The 20,447-nt window shown below is 35.6% G+C and overlaps 1 protein-coding gene across 2 annotated transcripts in view; it reads right to left on the bottom strand.

Annotated features, from left to right (window-relative positions):
- The window catches only part of TMTC1 (transmembrane and tetratricopeptide repeat containing 1), a 309,040-nt gene that overhangs the window by 45,264 nt on the left and 243,329 nt on the right, over positions 1 to 20,447 (bottom strand). For both annotated transcript variants that reach the window (XM_027844461.1, XM_027844462.1), the window contains one exon: positions 9,067 to 9,175. In XM_027844461.1, coding sequence (XP_027700262.1) covers positions 9,067 to 9,175 — 109 coding nt within the window. The remainder of the gene's footprint in view (positions 1 to 9,066; positions 9,176 to 20,447) is intronic.

Raw genomic sequence — 20,447 nt, 5'->3', positions numbered from 1 at the left:
GATACATCAAGAATCAATCATACAAAATCAGAAGAATGAAAAAATGGAAGAAAATGTAAAACATTTTGGAAATGTTGGGAAAACAACTGACTTGGAAAATAGATCCAGGAGAGAGAATTTAAGAATTATTGGACTACCTGAAAGCCATAATCAAAAAAAGAACCTGGACAGCATCTTTCACAAAATTATCAAGGAAAACTGCCCGATATCCTAGAACCAGAGGGTAAAATAGTAATTGAAAGACTCTGCCAATCACCTCCTAAAATTCCAAAATTAAAACTCCCAGGAATATTAGAGCTAAATTCATAAAGTCTCAGGTCAAGGAGAAAATACCATAAACAGTCAGAAGGAAACAATTCAAATATCACAGAGTCACGATCAGGATTACACAGGATTTAGCAGCTTCTACATTAAAGGATTAGAGGGTTTAGCATATGATATTCCAGAAGGCAGAGGAGCAAGAATTACAATGAAGGATCAACAACCTAGCAAAATTGAGCATGACCTTTCAGGGGAACAATGGACATTCAATGAAATTAGGAGACTTTTAAACATTCCTGGGCTAAACAGAAAATCTGATTTTCAAATACAAGACTCAAGAGAAACATAAAAAAGGTAAACAGGAAAAGAAAAAAATGCTATTTAATAAGGTTAAACTATTTACATCCCTATATGGGAAGATGATACTTGTATCTCTTGAGAACTATATCTCTATAGATATTATGAAATACAAAATGGATAATTTTGATTACATTAAATTGAAAAGTTTTTGCACAAACAAAGCCAATGCAACCAAGATTAGGAGGGAAGCAGAAAGCTGGGAAAGAATTTTTACAACTAGTGTCTCTGATAAAGGCCTCATTTCTAAAATATATAGAGAACTAAGTCAAATTTATAAGAATACAAGTCATTCTCCAAATGATAAATGATCAAATGATATGAACAGGCAGTTTCAGATGAAGAAATTAAAACTATCTATAGTCATATGAAAGGGATGAGAGAGAGACAGAGAGAGAGAGAGAGAAAAAGAGAGAGAGAGAGAGAGAGAGAGAGAGAGAGAGAGAAGTATAAACAGGGAGAAAACGGGATAGAGGGAAATACAGGGTTAGTAATATTAACTGTGAATATGAATGGGATGAACTCTCCCATAAAATGGAAGTAGATGACAGAGTAGATTAAAAACCAGAATCCTACTAAATGTTTTTTACAAGAAACACATTTGAAAGAAGAGAGATACAAATGGAATAAAGGTAAAAGACTGAAGCAGAATATATTATGCTTCAACTGAAGTAAAAAAAAAAAAAAGCAGGGGTAGTAATCATGATCTCAGACAAAGTAAAAGCAAAAATAGATCTAGTTAAAAAAAGATAAGGAAGGAAAATACATCTTGCTTAAAGGTATCATAGACAATGAAGTAATATCAATACTAAAACTTTTCGTGCCAAATGGTATTTCTAAAGAAGTTAAATGAGTTACAGGAGGAATAGACATTAAAACCATACTAGTGGGGGGAGGACCTCAACTTTCCTCTCTCAGAAATAGATAAATCTAACCACAAAATAAACAAGAAAGAAGTTAAGGAGGTAAATAGAATTTTTTAGAAGTTGGATATGATAGACCTGTGGAGAAAACTGAGTGGGGATAGAAAAGAATATACCTTTTTCTCAGCAATACATGACACCAACACAAAAATTAATCATATATTAGGGCAGAAAAGCCTCACACTCATATGGAGAAAGGCAGAAATATTAAATCAATTATTTTCAGATCATGATGAAATAAAATTACATTTAATAAAAGGCTATGGAAGGATAGATTAAAAATTAATTGGAAACTAGATAATTCAATGAGTTGGTCAAAGAACAAATCATAGAAACAATCAATAAATTCATTAAAGAGAATGACAATAATGAGACAACATACCAAAATTTATGGGATGTAGCCAAAGCAGTACTTAGGGGGAAATTTATATCTATAAATGCTTACATCAATAAAATAGAGAAAGAGGGGAACAATGAATTAGGCATGCAACTAAAAAAGCTAGAAAAAAATTAAAAATCCCCAATTAAACCCCAAATTTGAAAGCCTGAAATTCAAAGGAAAGATTAATAAAATTGAAAGTAAGAAAGTCATATTGAACTCATAAATAAAACTAAGAGATAGTTTTATGAAAAAAAAGCAATGAAATAGATAAAACTTTAGTTAATTTGATTTTTAAAAAAAGAAAGAAAAAACAAATTATCAGTATCAAAAAATCAAAAGGATAAATTTGCCACCAATGAAGAAGAAACTAAAGCAACAATTAGGAGCTATTTTGCCCAATTTTATACCAATAAATCTGACAATCTAAGTAAAATAGACAATTATTTACAAAAATATAAATTGCCCAGATTAACAGAAGAGAAAATAGAATACTAAAATAACCCCGTTTTAGGAAAAGAAATTGAACAGGCCATTAATGAGCTCCCTAAGGAAAAAAAATCATCAGGGCCAGATGGATTTACAAGTGAATTCATCCAAACATTTAAAAAACAATTAATTCTAATAACATATGAACTTTTTTGGAAAAGTAGGCAAAGAAGGGAGTCTTTCCAAATTCCTTTTATGACATAAATATGGTGCTAATACCTTAATCAGGAAGATCCAAAACAGAGAATAAGAACTACAGACCAATTTCCCTAATATCTTGAACAAAATATTAGCAAAGAGACTATAGCAATATATGACTGTAATCATACACTATGGCCAAGTGGGATTTATGCCAGAAATTTAGGGCTGATTCAATATTAGGAAAACTATCAGCATAATTGGCCATATCAATAGCAAAATCAACAGAAATTATATGATTATCTCAATAGATACAGAAAAAGCTTTTGACAAAATACAGTACATATTCCTACTAAAACAGTAGAAAGCATAGGAATAAATACAGTTTTCCTTAAAATTATAAGCAGTATCTATCAAAAACCATTAGCAAGCATTGTCTGTAATGGGGATAAACCAGAAGACTTTCTAAGAAGATCAAGGGTGAAATAAGGATGCCCAATTATCACCATTATTATTCAATACTGCACTAGAAATGTTAACTTTAGCAGTAGAAGAAGAAAAAGAAATTGAAAGAATTAGATTTGGCAATGATCAAACAAAACTATCACTCTTTGCAGATGATATGCCTAGAAAATCAACTAAAAACTACTTGAAATAATTAACAACTTTAGAAAAGTTGCAGGATATAAAGTAAACCCACATAAATCATCAGCATTTATATATATGACCAACAAAGCCCAGCAGCAAGAGATAGAGAAATTCCATTTAAAATAACTGTAGACAATATAAAATACTTGGGAGTCTATCAGCCAAGACCAACCAAGAAACAAAATTACAAAAACTTTTCACACAAATAAAGTCATATCTAAACAATTGGAAAAATATCAATTGCTCATGGGTAGGCTGAATTAATATAATAAAAATGACAATTCTACCTAAATTAATTCACTTATCCAGTGCCAGGCCAACCAAACTACCAAAAATTATTTTATAGAGATAGAAAAAAATTATAACAAAATTCATCTGGAAGAACAAAAGGTCAAAAATACAAAGAGAGTTAATGAAAAAAAATACAAAGTAAGGTAGCCTAGCTATAGCAGATCTAACATTATATTATAAAGTGTCAATCATCAAAAGTATTTGGTATTGCCTAAGAAATAAAGTGGTGAATCAGTGGAATAGATTAGGTACAGAAGACACAGTAGTAACATGATCATAGTAATCCAGTTTTTCATAAACTCAAAGACCTGAGCTTCTGGGAAAAGATCTTAGTACTTGACAAAAATCTGCTGGGAAAACTGGAAAGCAGTCTGGCAGAAACTAGGTTTAGGCCAACATCTTACACCATTATACCAAGATAAGGTCAAAATGGGTAATGAATTAGACATAAAAGGTGATATAATAAGTAAATTAGGAGAGCAAGGAAAGCAGATATAAGGAGGAGGGAAGAATTTATGACCAAACAAGAGACAGAGATCATTATGAGATATAAAATGCATAATTTTGATTATATCAAATTAAAAAGGTTTTGCATAAAAAAAACAATGTGACCAAGATTAGAAAGCTGAGAAACAATTTTTATAGCAAAGACAATTCCAAAAGATTCATGATGGAAAATGCTATCCACATCCAGAGAAAGAATTAATGGAGTCTGAATGCAGATCGAAGCATATTATTTGTTCTTTTTTCTTCTTCTGTTTTGTTTTGTTTTTTCTTTCTTGTGGTTCTTCCTATTGGTTCTAATTCTTCTTTACAACATGACTAATGTGAAAATATGCTTAATAGGAATGTATATGTAGAGCCTATATCAGATTGCACACCATATTGGGAAGGGAGGCGGGGAGGAAGGGGAAGAAAATTTAAAACCCGAAAGCTCATGGAAGTGATTGTTGAAAACTAAAAATAAATAAATTAATTTAAAAAACAAATCATATCTCGACACTTACTTGCTATGTGACTTTGGGCAAGTCACTTCACTTATTCCCTGGTTTCCTTAACTATAAAATAGGAATAATAATGTCACCAGCCTCTGAGGGTTGTTGTGAGAATCAAATGAGATAATACCTATAAAGCACTTAGCACAATGCCTGGCACATAGTAGGTCTTCAAAAATGCTTCTTTCCTTCTTTCCTTTAAAATAATGCAATTTTTATATGTAAATTCATCTAGTCCTTGAGTTTTTTATCCCCACCTTGGGAGTTTGGTATGCCTTGTTCAACTTTTTGGATTTATTTTTGAAATGTCCAAAATATGTAAAGAAAGTAACTTTCAATATTTTGATTACTTTTAAAGATATGTCTGGTAGCATTATGATATATCTTCTAAAAAGTGAAAGATAAAACTATCATGACCTTTTGAAATGGGAACAGATTATGATCCCATAAATTCTCATTTTCTATTAAAACTATTCAAAAGCTTAAATAAGTAAAATACAATAACTCTTGCTATCAACCCAGAATAGCTGTCTTATATTAATGAGGTGGCTTACTAACTTTATGTAAAAATCTTCCTTTCACAAAAAAGAAATGAAAGCAAAATAGTTACACCCTACACTTCTCATGAAACAATCCATGCGAATAATTTTCATAGCTTGTATTTTATTCGTATAAAAATAAGAAATTAGTACAATTATATTACTCATGAAAAAAGTAATACAATAAAAAGTAAGGTAACATACAGAAATGTTTAGAGAAGCAGCATGGCATAGGAAATAGAGATTTGGTCTGGGAGCCAGGAAGACCTTCATTCAAGTTCTGACTATGACAACATTTGCTTGCTTAGTAACTCAAAAACTGTATTTTGCTAACCATTGATACAGGAATTTTTCTCTTCTGGGAATACCTTATACCAATGAAATCATAGTCTAGTCCCTACCCTATAAAGATGTTTGTTGATAAAAAACTCTATAATTTTCACATTTATAACTTGTAAAAACAGTGATCACAATGACATGATTGTGATGGGTGGGCTTAACTGTAGTGCAGTTTCTCAAAATGTGGTATATATAGATTATGTTGCTTTTTATAATTCTTTTTCAACCACTAATAGAAATTAGTAGTGTCCTTCTGCTAGCTACAGCAGGAAAGTATTCCCCATGTAATGGGGGCAATCATCCCCTTGGCCATTATAATTTCACCATATTAAGTTTCAATTGTTTTGTTGTGTGGATCTTTCCCATTTACGTTGCTGTAGTCATACATATTGTTTTTCTGATTCTGCTTTCTTCATTCTGTATCAGCTCATTTCTCTTACTGTGCTTCTTTGTATTTATTATTTTTTATTTTCTTAATTCAATTTTATTTTAGTTTGCCTTTTTTATTTCAGTGAGGAGATCAAGGTTAAATGACTTGCCCAGGGTCACACAGCTAGTAAGTGTTAAGTGTCTGAGGCTGGATTTGAACTCAGGTCCTCCTGATTCTAAGGCAAGAGTCACTGTACCACCTAGCTGCCCCAATTCAATTTTATTTTGTTTTTAGTTCTGAAATCTCTCTCCCCTTTTCCTCCCCATCTCACTAAGAAAGCAAGAAAAACAAAACTCGTTTGCACATATGGATAGTCATTCAAAATAAATTTCCACATTAAGCCATGTCCAAAAAGAACAAGAAGAAAATATGCTTCAATTTACACTGAGTCCATCAGCTCTCTACCTAGAGGTGGTCACTATGTCTACCAGAGTTACTAAGGCCTTCAAAGCTGATTATCTTTACAATATTGCTGTTTTTGTATATATTGTTTTCCTAGTTAATGTTCATCATTTCTTACAGGACAGCAGTATTCATGTGCCATAGCTTCTTTAGGCACTCCCCAGTGTATGGGTATCTAATTTATAACTAGATCTTTGCTACTGCAAACAAAGTGCTACTACAAAATGTTTTGGCCTTTCTTTTTATCATTAATAAGAGAAATGAAAATTGGAAAAAAAAAACCTGAGGTTTTATCTCACACTCAACAAATTAGCAAAGATTACACAAGATGAGAATAGTCAATATAGGAAAGGCTATGGAAAGATAAGCATACTAATGCACTATTAGTGAAAGAATTAAAACTTTTGTGATAGTCACTACTAGCTCATATTTAGACAGCACTTTAATAATAATAATAATATTTATATACTGCTTACTATGCCCCAGGCATTGTGCTTTACAATTATCTCATTTGTTCTTCACCACAACCATAGGAGGTAGGTGCTATTATTGTCCTCATTTTACAGATGAGAAAATGGAGGCAAACAGAGGTCATGTGACATGCCCAGGGTCACACAGCTAAAAAGTGTCTAAGGGGACATTTGAACTAAGGTCTTCCTAACTCTAGGTCCTGTGTTAGGATTTACAAATAGTCTTTCTCATCCTAATTTGGTGAGATTTAAAAGAAGCAAAGGGCACTTCAGGTTAGAGTGATTACAAAAGGCTTAATAGGTATGAGTGGGACATGGAAAAGAATAAAAAGAAGACAGGAAGAATGTTTGTGACATGATCATGGAGAACCCTGAATAACAAGGTGAGAAGATTGGATTTTTTTCTTCAGATTCCTGAGGGTAACTGAAGATTTTTGAGTTATGAAGTAAAAATAATGAAAGCATCATTTTAGAAAGATTAGTCTGGTGTTTGTGTGTGAGGTGGATTAGAAGAGGAACCAGACTGGGGACAGGGAGATCAGTTGGGAAGCTGCCAGAGGCGTGGGCTGATAAAAGGCATTTTTGGATGAAGATGTTTTCATAGGAGAATTAATGGGGATGTGGTGACTGTTTGGATATGAGGGAGAGTTTTGTAGAGAAGGAAAATTCATATAATTACAAGATTTAAAGCTTGGGAAATTGGGAAAACTGTGTTATCATTAACAAAAAGAGGGAAGTCAAGAATGAGTCAGATTTTTTTAGAGGAGGGGGCAATATGAAGAGTTAAGTTTATACTTGAAAACGGCATTTTTAGAAATATTCTATAGCCTACATTTCTCATTAATTCTAGGAACATCCTACCCTATGATTAGTCCTAATTAGTGAATATTTTGAAGTTAGATAATAATCAGCAAAAAATTTTGGTGTTAAAGCAAGTAGTCCAATTCAGAAGACATTTATTAAGTACATAACATAGAAAAAGTAATGCACATGGCACTGGGGAAAAAACAAAATTTAAATAAAGCATTATCCCTGCTCACATGAAGCTTACAATTTGACAAAGAATCTATTTATAAGTGAATACTTATTTTCCTATTGTCATATTTGCTAAATAATTTTAACAGAAAGCATACATGTGTATATATACATGTAAATACACATAATGTCTAAGCATGAATTCAATTCAACAAAAATTATTACCTATCTAATACGTGTCAAGTTTCTATATATGATAAGCATAATTGGCAATAGCATGATAGGATCATATTTTAAATAATTAATGTACTTAAAAGAATAATAGAAAATATGGTCTCCATAATATTTTGAAACACAAATATAAGAGGATATATAAGAAGATAATGATATACTATGATCAGAAACCAGCTTGGCAGGAGCTTACAATCTAATAGAAGAGTAAGGGAAAACATACACAATATAGCCATGAAAAGAGAGAGAGAGAAAGAGAGAGAGAAAAAGAGAGAGAGAGAGAGAAAGAGAAAGAGAGAGAGAGAGACAGAGAGAGAGAGACAGAGAGAGACAGAGAGAGAGACAAAAGAAGAATTTAAGCAAAGTGCTCTGGAAATTTAAAGAGTAAGTTATTCCTTCAGGTAGGGATGGGGGTGGGGTCAGGAAAGGTTTCACAGAAGATGTGACATGTGAGTTGAGCCTTGAAGGAAGGGAAGGACTTAGAGGTAAGATGGATAGTACATTTTAAGCAGAGTCAACATGAAGTGACATAAAATTATGTGAAGTGACATGAAAATTGTCCAAGGATTTGTTGATAGGTACTATTGCCAATTATGCTTATTGTTTACAGAAACATTTAATAAGTAGTTTATTGTATGCTCAGCATAGACTCATGGTATAAAAAAACCAATGAGTCCTAAGCCTAAGTTTCAGCAATTTTATATAGGTCTTAGGTACATCAGCAAGACAGAAACAATGTAATTTGACAGAGAGCAGAAAGGGAAGGTAAAGATCTACACATCAAGGACACAGCAGAAGAAAAGATTTATATCTGATAAAATTATAAATTGGTCAGTAAACACTAGGGACATAGCTAGAATTTACATACTAACCATGAACTGTACCTAGTTACTTCACATGCTCACCTTGAGTAAATAGAAACAATAAAACTGATTTATGAATTTTGTTATCACTAACCAGTTAATCACACAGCTAAAGTCTGATGTCATCTCGATTCTGCATTCACTAGCTAGTGATGTGGCTTGCTGCCTCAAGCAAATGGCAGCAATAAAGCCAAAACAGAAAAATTCTCTTATCATAGAAGAAAGGCAAGGAGACCAGGGAAGTAACGATAAGAGCAGGAGATAGAGATTTGTCTAGTGTTTAACACGGATGAAATCACAGATAATTAAAGTATTGAAGGAAAAGAAACTGGTTACCTGCTCAGCCAACAGTGAAGCTAGGCTTGAGTAAGCATCTGCAAACTCTGGACCAAATTTGATGGAATCTCTTAAAAAGATGATAGCTTCTTCTTTCTTCCCTTGGGACCTATTAGTCGGGGAGGGAGGAGGAAATGTCTTTTAATTACATCTTGTTTATATATTTTAATAGATTTTAATTTGTTTCAGCAAAAACTAAAGAACTAGTGCAAACTTCTTCTTAACATTATAGTAATTTATTACACATTTCCAAAGCTTTTTTTATCTTTATGTCCTTCTGAGAAACATTAAAATTTGGGTGGAATTGGTGGTATTCTATAATTTTTATACCTGTCCTTTTCCATTGTGACTTTTAGAAGCTTAACACAGGAGAGTTCTAGACTAGGAAGACCTGGGTTCAGATCTTGTCTTTGACATTTCCTACCTGTGACTACTGAAAAGTGTTCTGAACCTCAATTTACTTATCTACAAATAAGGATAATGCCCATACCGATCTCACAGGATTATTGCGAGGATCAAATAAGAGAATATGCACAAAATGCTTTCCAAATTTAAAAACTCTATGTAATCATCATTATTATTATTGTGCTATTACATTCATATGCCACAATTTGTTCAGCTAAATCTGCAATTTATATTCACCCCTTTTATATCCAGGGGTTTTTGTATTTTTTTTGCTACAATAAAGATTACTGTTATGATAATTTTGTTATACATAGGGCCTTTTTCTATTATTGACCTCCTTGAGCTAGATGTTCAATAACAGAATAATTGGGCTGAAGGGTATGATCAAGTTAGTAATTTTAATTGCATAATTTCAAATTGTTTTCCCGCGTCCAGCATCAAATCACAATACTGCTAATAGTATAATAGAATATCTGTCCTCCCATAGCCCCTCAAACACTGAATGCTTCCATTTTTTTTAAATCATCTTTACCAATGGACATGAAATAAAACTTCAGGGCTATTTCCTAGTCAATTGCCAAATTCTGTTGCTTCTGCCTTCACACTATCTCTTGCATCTATCTCTTCTCCATTCACAGCTATCACTCTATTTCAGGCTCTTTCCTATATAACTGCAATAACCTCTTAACTGGCCTTCTGCCTCAAGTTTCTCCCTTCTCCAATCCTCCACATAGGTGCCAAAGTGTTATTCATAAAGCATGGCCATGTCAATTGCCTCCTCTGAAAGCACCAAAGTCTGCTCCACCTTTTACTCAGAACATGTAGCCATGCTGTTTTTGTTTTTCTTTTTTGTTTTTTTTTTGTTTGTTTGTTTGTTTTTGTGAGGGCAGTTGGGGTTAAATGACTTGCTCAGTTACACAGCTAGTGAGTGTTATGTGTCTAAGGCCAGATTTGAACTCAGGTCCGCCTGACTCCAGGGCTGGTGCTCTATCCACTGTGCCACCTAGCTGCCCTAGCCATGCTCTTTTCAAAGCTAATCTCCTACAAGAGGAGGCATTTCTCATCTCAGTATTATAGGCTAAGCCTAAAGCAGATTCAAGTTTTAAAAAGCAATACACTCACGGAATATAAAACACATGTAAGACCAACTTTACTAATATAGGATTTTTTCAAACATGTTTTAAAAGTTAAAAACCTATGAAATACCCTTTTGGTAGTCACCATAGAAAACTATCATACTGAACAGGAAGGCATCTCTCTGGAGGGCAGCAATAGCTAAGACAGAGGCAACGAGGTGGCTCAGTGGACAGAATGCTGGGTGTGGAGTCAGAAAGACTTGATTTCAAGTCCTGCCTCAGACACTTACTAGCTATGCGACTTTGGGTAAATCATCCAATCTCTGTTTACCTCAGTTTCTTCCACTGTAAAATGGGAATATTAATAGCTCCTACCTCCCAGGGTTGTTGTGAGGAGGATATGAGATAATATTTGTTAAGCGCTTAGCATACTGCCTAATTTTTTAAAAAAGAGAAAAGGCAGTTCAGCAAAACCAATACGTCGACCCAGTCTGAGAATATTCGTAATATTCCATCCTCATTTTCTACCACTTCTGCAAAGAAGGGTGGAGAAATGTATTTTTGTTATTTGCAGAACTAAGAAAACAATATAAAAAATTACCACAGCCATGCAAATAACAAAAACGAAGCTGAAAACAGAAGCTCGGACCTGAGGGACAATTGAGAAAATACATTTCCCCACCCTTCTTTGCAGAAGTGGTAGAAAATGAGGATGGAATATCAGAGATATCCTCAGACCTGGTTGATGTATTGGTTTTGCTGAACTGCCTTTTCTCTCTTTTAAAAAAATTCTTTGCTATAAGTTACAAGTGCTATAGTGATCTTCCTAAAGTCCGTGTCTGACCATGTAACTTATCTACTTAATAAATTCCAGTGGCTCCCTATTGGCTCCCTATTACTTCTAGGATCAAATATAAAATGCTCTGTTTGGCATTTAAAGTCTTTCACAACCTGCCTCCGATTGACTTCTCCAACCTTATTTATATGTTATTTTCCTTTACGCATAATTCAGTCAATGTTGCCTACTTACTGTTCCTCACACGTGATATTCTATTACCCATTTCCATGCTTTTGCACTACCTGCTACCCATGCCTGGAATGAGTTCCCTCCTCTCCTTTGATTCTTAGATTCCCTAGTTTCCTTCAACTAATACAACTTTCTGCGTGAAGTGTTTCATGATCTCCCCAGCTATTTATACCCTCTCCTCTCCACCCCTATTTTCTTATATCTATTTTGTATCTTCACAGTACGTAACAAATATGTACACATTGTGTTGTACTCTCTCCCAACCTTAGATTATGAATTCCTTGAGAAAAGTGACTTTTCATTTCTGTCTTTGTATCCCTTGTTGTTGTTTGTCCTTTGTTTTTGAAGAGGACCAACGACACCAGAAGGTGATGTCTTGACTTGTATGTGAATTAGATTTAAGTGAGGCAGAGTTGCATAAAGTTGTCAGCCTCACTCTCTCTTTTAGAGTTATCAGAGTCCAGTGGCAAGACAAAAGTCAGGATGACTGGTGATGGCCCAGGATGCAGTTGATGACCTTAATGTCTTTGGTGTCTGACCAAACTCTAAGTACTCCACGGCACCTGCTTCAGCCGTTGGAACAAATTGTTCTCATCTGCCCATTCTTCCCTGGGAAGTCTTCACATGCTTGAGGCAGATAACCCCCTAACCCACCAATGAATTTGAAGCCTGTAAGTTACCTCAACCTGGTATAGTCCATCTGCAGAAATGGTTTTACCAGAATGTGGCTGTGATGCATGCTACAACGTTTCAGAGCCAGAGTTGAGTGCTAGGTGGACACCAAAAGTGGATGAGTAGCCCTGAAAAGAGCTCAGCAAGTCTTCACACTAGAAGTGCTAGTTTTCCTTGAAAACCCCATACACCCCAGTTTCCATTATGAAAGTAGAAATCACAAATATAAGAAGGTGTTCAAATGGTTTAGTTTGAATTTTCTCTGTAGGGACTCTGACTCCTTCTAAAATGGACTAATTAACTTAAAGTATACAATGTTAGATTTATGAGTCAGCATATTTTATACATTATGTTTTTCCTTATAGTAGTCTGGAATTAGTTTTATGTGTATATATGTGTGTATACCAATTTGACAAATGGAAAAGAACATTACAATTCTTTTCTCTTGTACAAAAATGACAAAGATAGCAAGAATATTTTGTTAAAATGTTGCAGTTAATGCAGAAATAAGCATTTATTAGGCATGTATTATATGCATAGCATTGTGAAAAATGCTAGGATAATTAAGTTACAAGTCCAACCTTTTTATAATCAACTAAAGTGTTATATACAAACATTAAAAATACAAAAAACAAAATATAAACTTAAATGTCAATTTTCCTAACAATGTTCTTTTTGAAAAGTTTATTCATTTTACATTTTTTTAAGGCAATTGGGGTTAAGTGACTTGCCCAGGGTCACACAGCTAGTAAGTGTCAAATGTTTGATCTGAGGCCAGATTTGAACTCAGGTCCTCCTGACTTCAGGGTCTGTGCTCTATCCACTGTACCACCTAGCTGCCCCTTCATTTTACAAAATTTTATTGACATATTCTGGCTTTTTATATAAGCATAGCTTCTCTCAGTATCCCTCCTACTCCTTCTCCCAGAGAATTATCTATATATAAAAAAAAGAGCACTAATCTCTGACACAAAGGTAGGAACTTAATAAATGTTTGTTGCTTGATTGACTGATAGATTAAAGAGAGTTACTTGGATAGAAGAGGAACAAAATGCTGGCAAATGAAGGTAATGTAAAAATAAAATATATACATGTATATATGTGTATTGAAAATATATGAATTATATACAATTATATGTAACATTTCTTATATATCTATATATACATACAAAATCTATGCATGTCAATTGCTACCCTGATTCAATTCAACAAGTATTTCTTAAGAGCTCACTGGGTGCCACAATGTGCTAGGCACTGGAGAAACAAAGACTAAAACAAAACTTTCTCTCCTTTTAAAGAGTTTATAGTTTACTTGGGGTAAACAACATGTACATAGTTAAGCAAATGCAAAAATATGTAATCCTCATTTTCAGCCTCTCCATAAGGGCATGACACAGAAACCCTAAGGAGCCCAGGAACAAACACACTTGCTAGTTGGGGATAGGGTGATTTATTGAGCATTCCCAATGTTTTGGTGTTCTGGCCCCTGCCTATGACCTTGAACAAGCTTCTGAGACAGAGAAGCTAAAGAAGCAATCATGGGTATGTCTATATTGAAGCCATCACAGCAGGAGTGATCATTGGAGCCATCTCCTATAGATCTCATAAAGGTGGGTGCAGAAGGGAGTGAGAGTGCAAGTGTACGACAACAACTAGCTGTGGGATGATTGAAACGTACAAAACCTAAGCCATAATGCCTTCCTTTTCCACTCTGTCCATAGATTGTGTTGCTTCCTATTTAATGCTCTATTGTCCCCTCTAGGCTATCTGAGTGGAAGTTATCTTTGCAATTTTTTCCTCCTAAACTAGCTGTATTCATCAGAAGAGGAAGTTGATGATGGTAAGACTTGCTCCTCCACACAAGAAGTTGAATTCTTGGCTTGACAGCCATCCCCTCAATTCAAAGACCTTATGAATTCAGTCTATACCACTTGCCAGGGAAAACTAATGTCAACATAGATGCTCTGTCCTGAAGGCCACTCTAAAGCTATGTTGATAATTATGGAAGGAATTAAGGCTATGTTTAGCACCCAGTAGCATGGGCCAAAAAGAAGTAGTAATACAACTGAGAACTTTGGACTTCCACAACATAACATACCAACAGTGTATATAAACCTTGTTTCATTGAGCCAGTCTTCTTTGTCAGTTTCTTGTGGGTGACTAGTATTAAGAACTGAGAAGTGACAAAAACCAAGAAGCAATAAAGTGATGATAAAAAAATTCAAGCTCTGTTTATTAGCAGGCTCCACAGCTCCTGCTTCAGCTGCCTTAATGGCCGTTGGAACAAATTGTTTTCATCCACCCATTCCACTGGAGGAAGTCTTCACATGCCTGGGGATAGACATCCCCCACAATTCACTGATAGGTTTGAGACCCCTCAGTTACCTTCAACCTGGTTTAACCTGTCTGCCAAAATGGTTTACTGGGGTGTGGCTGCATGCATGCTGCAGCTTCTTGGAACCACAGGTGACAGGTGGATCAGGTGTACACTAAAAGTAGAAAGCAGCCCTGAAAAGGGCTCAGCAGCCTTCACACCAGGGGTCCTAGTCTTCCATGAACAGACCCTACACCCCAAGGGCTCACATGGTGGTCAGAAGAAGTGATACAAGGATACTCTCAAGGTTTCTCTTAAGAACTCTGGAATTGACTGTGTGACATGGGAAACACTGGCATAAGACCACCCAGCATGGTGTGTCCTCATCAGAGAAGTTGTTGTGCTCTATGAGCAAAGCAGAAGTAGCTCAAAAGAAATGTGAGATGTGCAAATTCTGAGAATCCACCCCAAATGTTCACATGGACTATTTGTGCTTGACCTGTGGTACAGCATTCTGAGCTCTTATTGGTCTGATCAGCTACAATCAGACTCACTGCGATTTGACTCTAACATAGGGATGTCATTTTGTTTCTCTTAGAGAACGAAGGACAACAACCATTAGTAGACACTTGACTATTAAAATAAAGATAGATGTTGGGGCTGTGCAAAAAACTAACCTGCTCCACCCATACTACCAGGAAGAATGGTGCCAGCCTCCATATGTCATGCTATAACTATGCAAGTACTACATGATGATTTGGGACATATGGTCAAGAACAGTGGAACTAGTAACAAACAGATTTACTGCCCCAGAATGGCAATAGATGTAGCTAAAAAATGTGAGATTTGTGCCCAATGTATTCGAAAGGAAAGTGCTAATAACTCATGCTGCGTATTCAGAGAATACAAGCTTAGCAAACTTTTGCAACTTGTCTACACTGACTTTTTATATCAGAAGGAGAAAGCAAGGACAAAAGTCATATGATAAGGGTGACCGATTTTTTTAAATCAGGTATGCAGTCATATTCAATGAGTCATCAGAATGCTTCTATAATTGTGAAAGGGTGGTGGGAGACGTATTTCTGATTATACAGATTCTCTGCTAGCATCCATTCTAACCAAGGAAGAGATTCTGAAAGCAAGCTATTCAAAGAAATGCTAACAATGGAAGGTATCAACAACTCAAGGAGAAGGACTAATTATTCAAGGGTTTCACTCACACAGTGCTGACCATATTAGGAACAGTGAGATTAGAACACAAATCTCAGGGGAAACAAGTGGCATTTCTAATACATGTGCACTGCTTCACCAGGAATGATATCACAAGTTTTACACCATATTTGCTAATGTTGTGTTGACAGCCATACCCACCTACTTCTTTGTGCTTTAGAGTTTCAGAAGAGGGAAAGAATGTACACCCAAGTAGTACATCTATTGGCTGAGAGGCTGAAAACAGCCTGCCAACTATTAATAACTTAATCTAAGAAGAGCTCTCACAGAATCAAATAATGGTATGATGCTCAAGTACGTTGTCAAGATCTTCAACAAGGGGAATGAATTTTGCTGAGAAACCATGGTGTCCAAGGAACACAAAAGTTCACGAATTGATGGAAAACTATACCATACCAAATTGTTGAGCAAAAGGCCAACTTGCCTATTTATAGTATAGCTACAGAGAATGATGGGAACCCTATAAATGATTCAATTTACACACAACCACAGGGGAAGCGAGGTGGCACAGTGGATTGTGTGCCAGGCCTAAAGTCAAGAAGACTCATCTTCCTGAGTTCAAATCTGACCTCAGACAGCCAGGTGACCTTGGACAAGTCACTTAACCCTGTTTGCCTCAGTTCCCCATCTGTAAAATGAGCTGGAGAAGGAAATGGCAAACCACTCCAGTATCTTGGCCACAAAAATCCCAAATGGGGTCACAAAGAGTCAGATATGACTGAAATGACTGAACAACAATACCACCACCATAATCACTTGCTGTACACAGGAAACTTATTTGCACTCTTTAATGAGCAGCAAGAAAATAGGGATGGACATGCTGTTCCATAAATTTTCAGTAAAAATTAAAAAGATTGCCCAACCAAAGAAGCTGCTTGAAATGAGGAAGACAGCCCAGCTTCTATGTACCTCTTCCAGCAAAAACCTAAAAATCATGCCAGACCAAACAATAATCAAGAAATCTAATGAGAATTACAGGGACTTCTTTCATTATAAAATTTTACAAAAAGGAAACCAGAATCTCACAGGCAATAGGAAAGGGATGCCAAGCAAAGCTGGCATCAGCATAAGCAAACAGTATGATAGCTGTCTGGTATGACTCTGTTATCTTCAGGCAGCAAGAATGGAGGCTATTGGAAGAAAGACTGAAGGTGGTCAGGTTAGGAAGAAGGGACGGTTTGTGGGGTCGGTGGGAAAAATAATGAGTTCACTTTTAGACACGATGAGTTAAAGATGTCTCCAGGACATCCAGTTGGAGATATTTAATATGTAGTTAGAGACACAAGACTGAAGTCAGGACAGAGGTTAATGCTGGACAAACATAATTGATAAATCTAACATGATAATTGAATCCATAGAACCGCTATCACCAAATTCAATACTGTAGAGGGTGAAGAGAAGAGGGCCCAACATGGAGTCGTGAGGGTCACCAAAGTTAGTGGGAATGACCTGCATGAAGAGACAGCAAAGAGACAGAAAGAAATGACTGACAAGCAGGTAAACCAAAAGGAAGCAGTGACACCAAACCTAGAGAGAAGAGAGTATGTCCAGGACAAGAGGGTGATTGACACTATCAAATTGCAGAGAGGTCAACAGAGGGATAATGGAAGGCAAGGGGAATGAGAAAAGATTTCCCGTGTAAAGTAGCTGGGAATTGAAGGACACCAGGGAAGCCAGGAGGTGGAGATGAGGAGGGATAGCATTTTAGGCATGAGAGATAGCCAGTGAAAGTTGAAGCAGTCAGAGATGGAGTGTTTTGTGTGAGGAATAGCAAGAGGACAGGTGTCACTTGCTGCAGTGCCTATGGAGGAGAGCAGGTGTAAGAAAACTGGAAAGGTATGAAGAGGCCAGATTTTAAGGAGGTTTAACAAATAAACAAAAGCTACATCTTCTCTCCTCCTCATCTCACCTAACTCAGATACATTCTACTGCTATCTCCTCCTTCACTCCTATTTCACATGAAGAGGTGGCCTTTCTCCTTACCAAAGAAAACCCCTTGGCATGCACAAGCAATCTGATTCCATTCCATATTCTCCAGCAGATTGTACTCTCTATCGTCCCTACTTCCTCACAGACCCTCAGTCTTTCCTTGCGTACTAACTGCTACCCTTCTGCCTACAAAATCTCCCACATCCTCAAACAGAGAAGAATTGTAGTTCAGACAGGGAGAGAAGACTGAATCCAGAGGTGACACCTTTCCAACCTAAAGCTAAAGAAACTTCAATGGTAAAGAGACTACCAATAGAGCTTTGAAATATTGATAGCCAGCCTGGGACCTCAACAAGTTCGGGTATAAGTATGAAGATCTATAAATATGATCGTGATTATGATCATTCCATTGCAGCAACTGGCTCAGGACAGAAAGGTCAGCAGATTGCGAGAGAGCTCAGTTGATCCAACCTGCAAACAAACTAATTTATGTTGTTACAGGTGAAGCTGTAGAAATGTTTACAGATCTAACCAGACAATACTAATGTTTATTCATGTAATTGCATGTTTATAGTTGTATATATTTGAGCAAGGCTGCTGGGTCTTTTTTGTTTTGCTATTTGTTTATTAGCCCATGTGCTGTGCCTGAGTAAAAGTACTTATACATTATGTCGTTTATTTGTGGATACACAGAAGCTTATGTATGTTTTCTTATTTTATAGGCTTATTGATATTGTCACTGCAGATTTTGCTTGTGTGTGTATATGTTTTATGCTTGATTTCAGCATAATGGATATACTTGTACTGAAGTGATATGGTCTTGAAACATGTCTCGCATATAATTTAGGCATTTAATCACTGAATAAATCTGTTAAGTGATGCTTTGCGTTATTTTTTCTATAGGTATTGATTTAATTTTGGTATTTGTATCCTCAGCACCTAACAAGTAACTGAATCTTATTAGGTGATTAATAAATTCTTGTTGATTGACTGCATATACTGTTGATGTATATTTGCTGTGAATGGCACTGTGATATAATTGTCTGGGATGAAAGGATAATAATCCTTGCCATTTGAAGTCTTGGTGTTTCTTGTGATGTGATGTATAGTTATTCAAGTTTAAAGACTTTTGGGACATCTTATACTTTCAGTATACTGGAGAAAGAAATGGTAAACTATTCTAATATCTTTGTCAAGAAATCAGAAGAGTCGGACACAACTGAAAAAAATGATTGAACATATACTTTCAGATTTCAAATTTGCCTCTGCTGATTTTAGCTAGATTCAAATTTTATAGCCATAGTGAGGGATATAACTCTGATTCTGGTCCACCCATAGGGAATATTGACAAGAGAGCTTTGTGGAACCTAAGATCTCAGCTTGCTGTTCCAAAGAGTGGAGACTTACCCAATATTCACCATGTTCCCAAGTATCAGTCTCTGTCTTGGAACTAGAACAGGCTTTTTGTAGGGAAAAGCTAGGGAAGCCATCCTGGCACAGTGGTGGGGAAGCCACTGTAGGTGGCAGCTAGCACAGCCATCTTGCCTAGTCATTCAGAGAAACATTCAGTAAAACAGAGAAACAGAAATTGACTTTGTGTAGAGGTCTATGGCAAGAAACTGTGATGGTTCCATGAATGCCTGAGTGTGCAAAGGCCCAAATGTGAAACAACAGGAGGCTATGATTCCATAAGATACACAAAATTCATGTCACAATACTTTTGTTTGGTTCCTCATCCACATGGGTAGGGTTCAAGTGGGGAAGGTACTTCTTATTATTGGACTGATCATTTACTTTCTGTTTCTATTTTCCTCTGAAGGCTGTTTGAATGGTAACCAGTTTAAAAGCTTTTCTTTTCTTTACATGTTTACATTTACTTCTAAGACATTTAAACTGTGACTTTTTTGTTAGGCAGCAAGCACTTATTAAGCATGTAACATATGCTATGTGCTATCACAGTGCTAAGAACTAAGTATAAAGAAAGACAAAAAATAGTCTGCTTTCAAGAAGCTCCTACCTCACAGGGTTATTATGAGGATCAAATGAGATAACATATGTCAATTGCTAGAATAATATTAGCTGTTATAATAATATATTCTTAGTATATTGTCACACAGATTTTATAGACATAAGAATGTAGGTACATGGGTCAGGAGTTGCTGATGTCCTTTTGCATTCTTTGGAATCTCCCTCTCACTTAAATCATACCTCTTCTATGAATTTGGCTAGATTCACAGAATCTCAGAGTTGGAAGGTCCCTAAGAGTCGATTTAGTCCAACCTGTACTTGAATAAGAATTCCTTCAAAAACCTCTCCAACAAGAGGTCACTTCACTTTTGCTTAAAGATATCTGGTAAGGATGAACCTAATCCTTCCAGAGAGAACCCATTTACTTTGGTATATCTCTAATTACCAGAAAGTTTTTTCCTTATATTGCCTAAATTTGTCTCTGCAATTTTGATTCATTTTTTCTAAATTCTTCTTTCTAGGGCCTACCAAACAGATTAAGTCTTACAAAAGATCCAGGTACATTTCTCGATTTCATCTTGTTAATTGCCATATATAAAAATTAGAATCCAAATACTGTGTTCCTTCAATATTCATGATGAGAATAGATCTTTTTTATTCCTTTTTGGTTTGTTTGTTTTGGCTTTCTTTCTATCTTGAGAGCTCAACAAAGCAGCAGGGTCTTAATAAAATGCTTATTTGTCTTAACTATATTAATGCT

The sequence above is a fragment of the Vombatus ursinus genome, unplaced genomic scaffold (genome assembly GCF_900497805.2).
Source record: "Vombatus ursinus unplaced genomic scaffold, bare-nosed wombat genome assembly UNPS02014941.1, whole genome shotgun sequence".
Classification (NCBI taxonomy): Eukaryota; Metazoa; Chordata; class Mammalia; order Diprotodontia; family Vombatidae; genus Vombatus; species Vombatus ursinus.
This window is presented reverse-complemented; position numbering and strand designations above follow the sequence as displayed.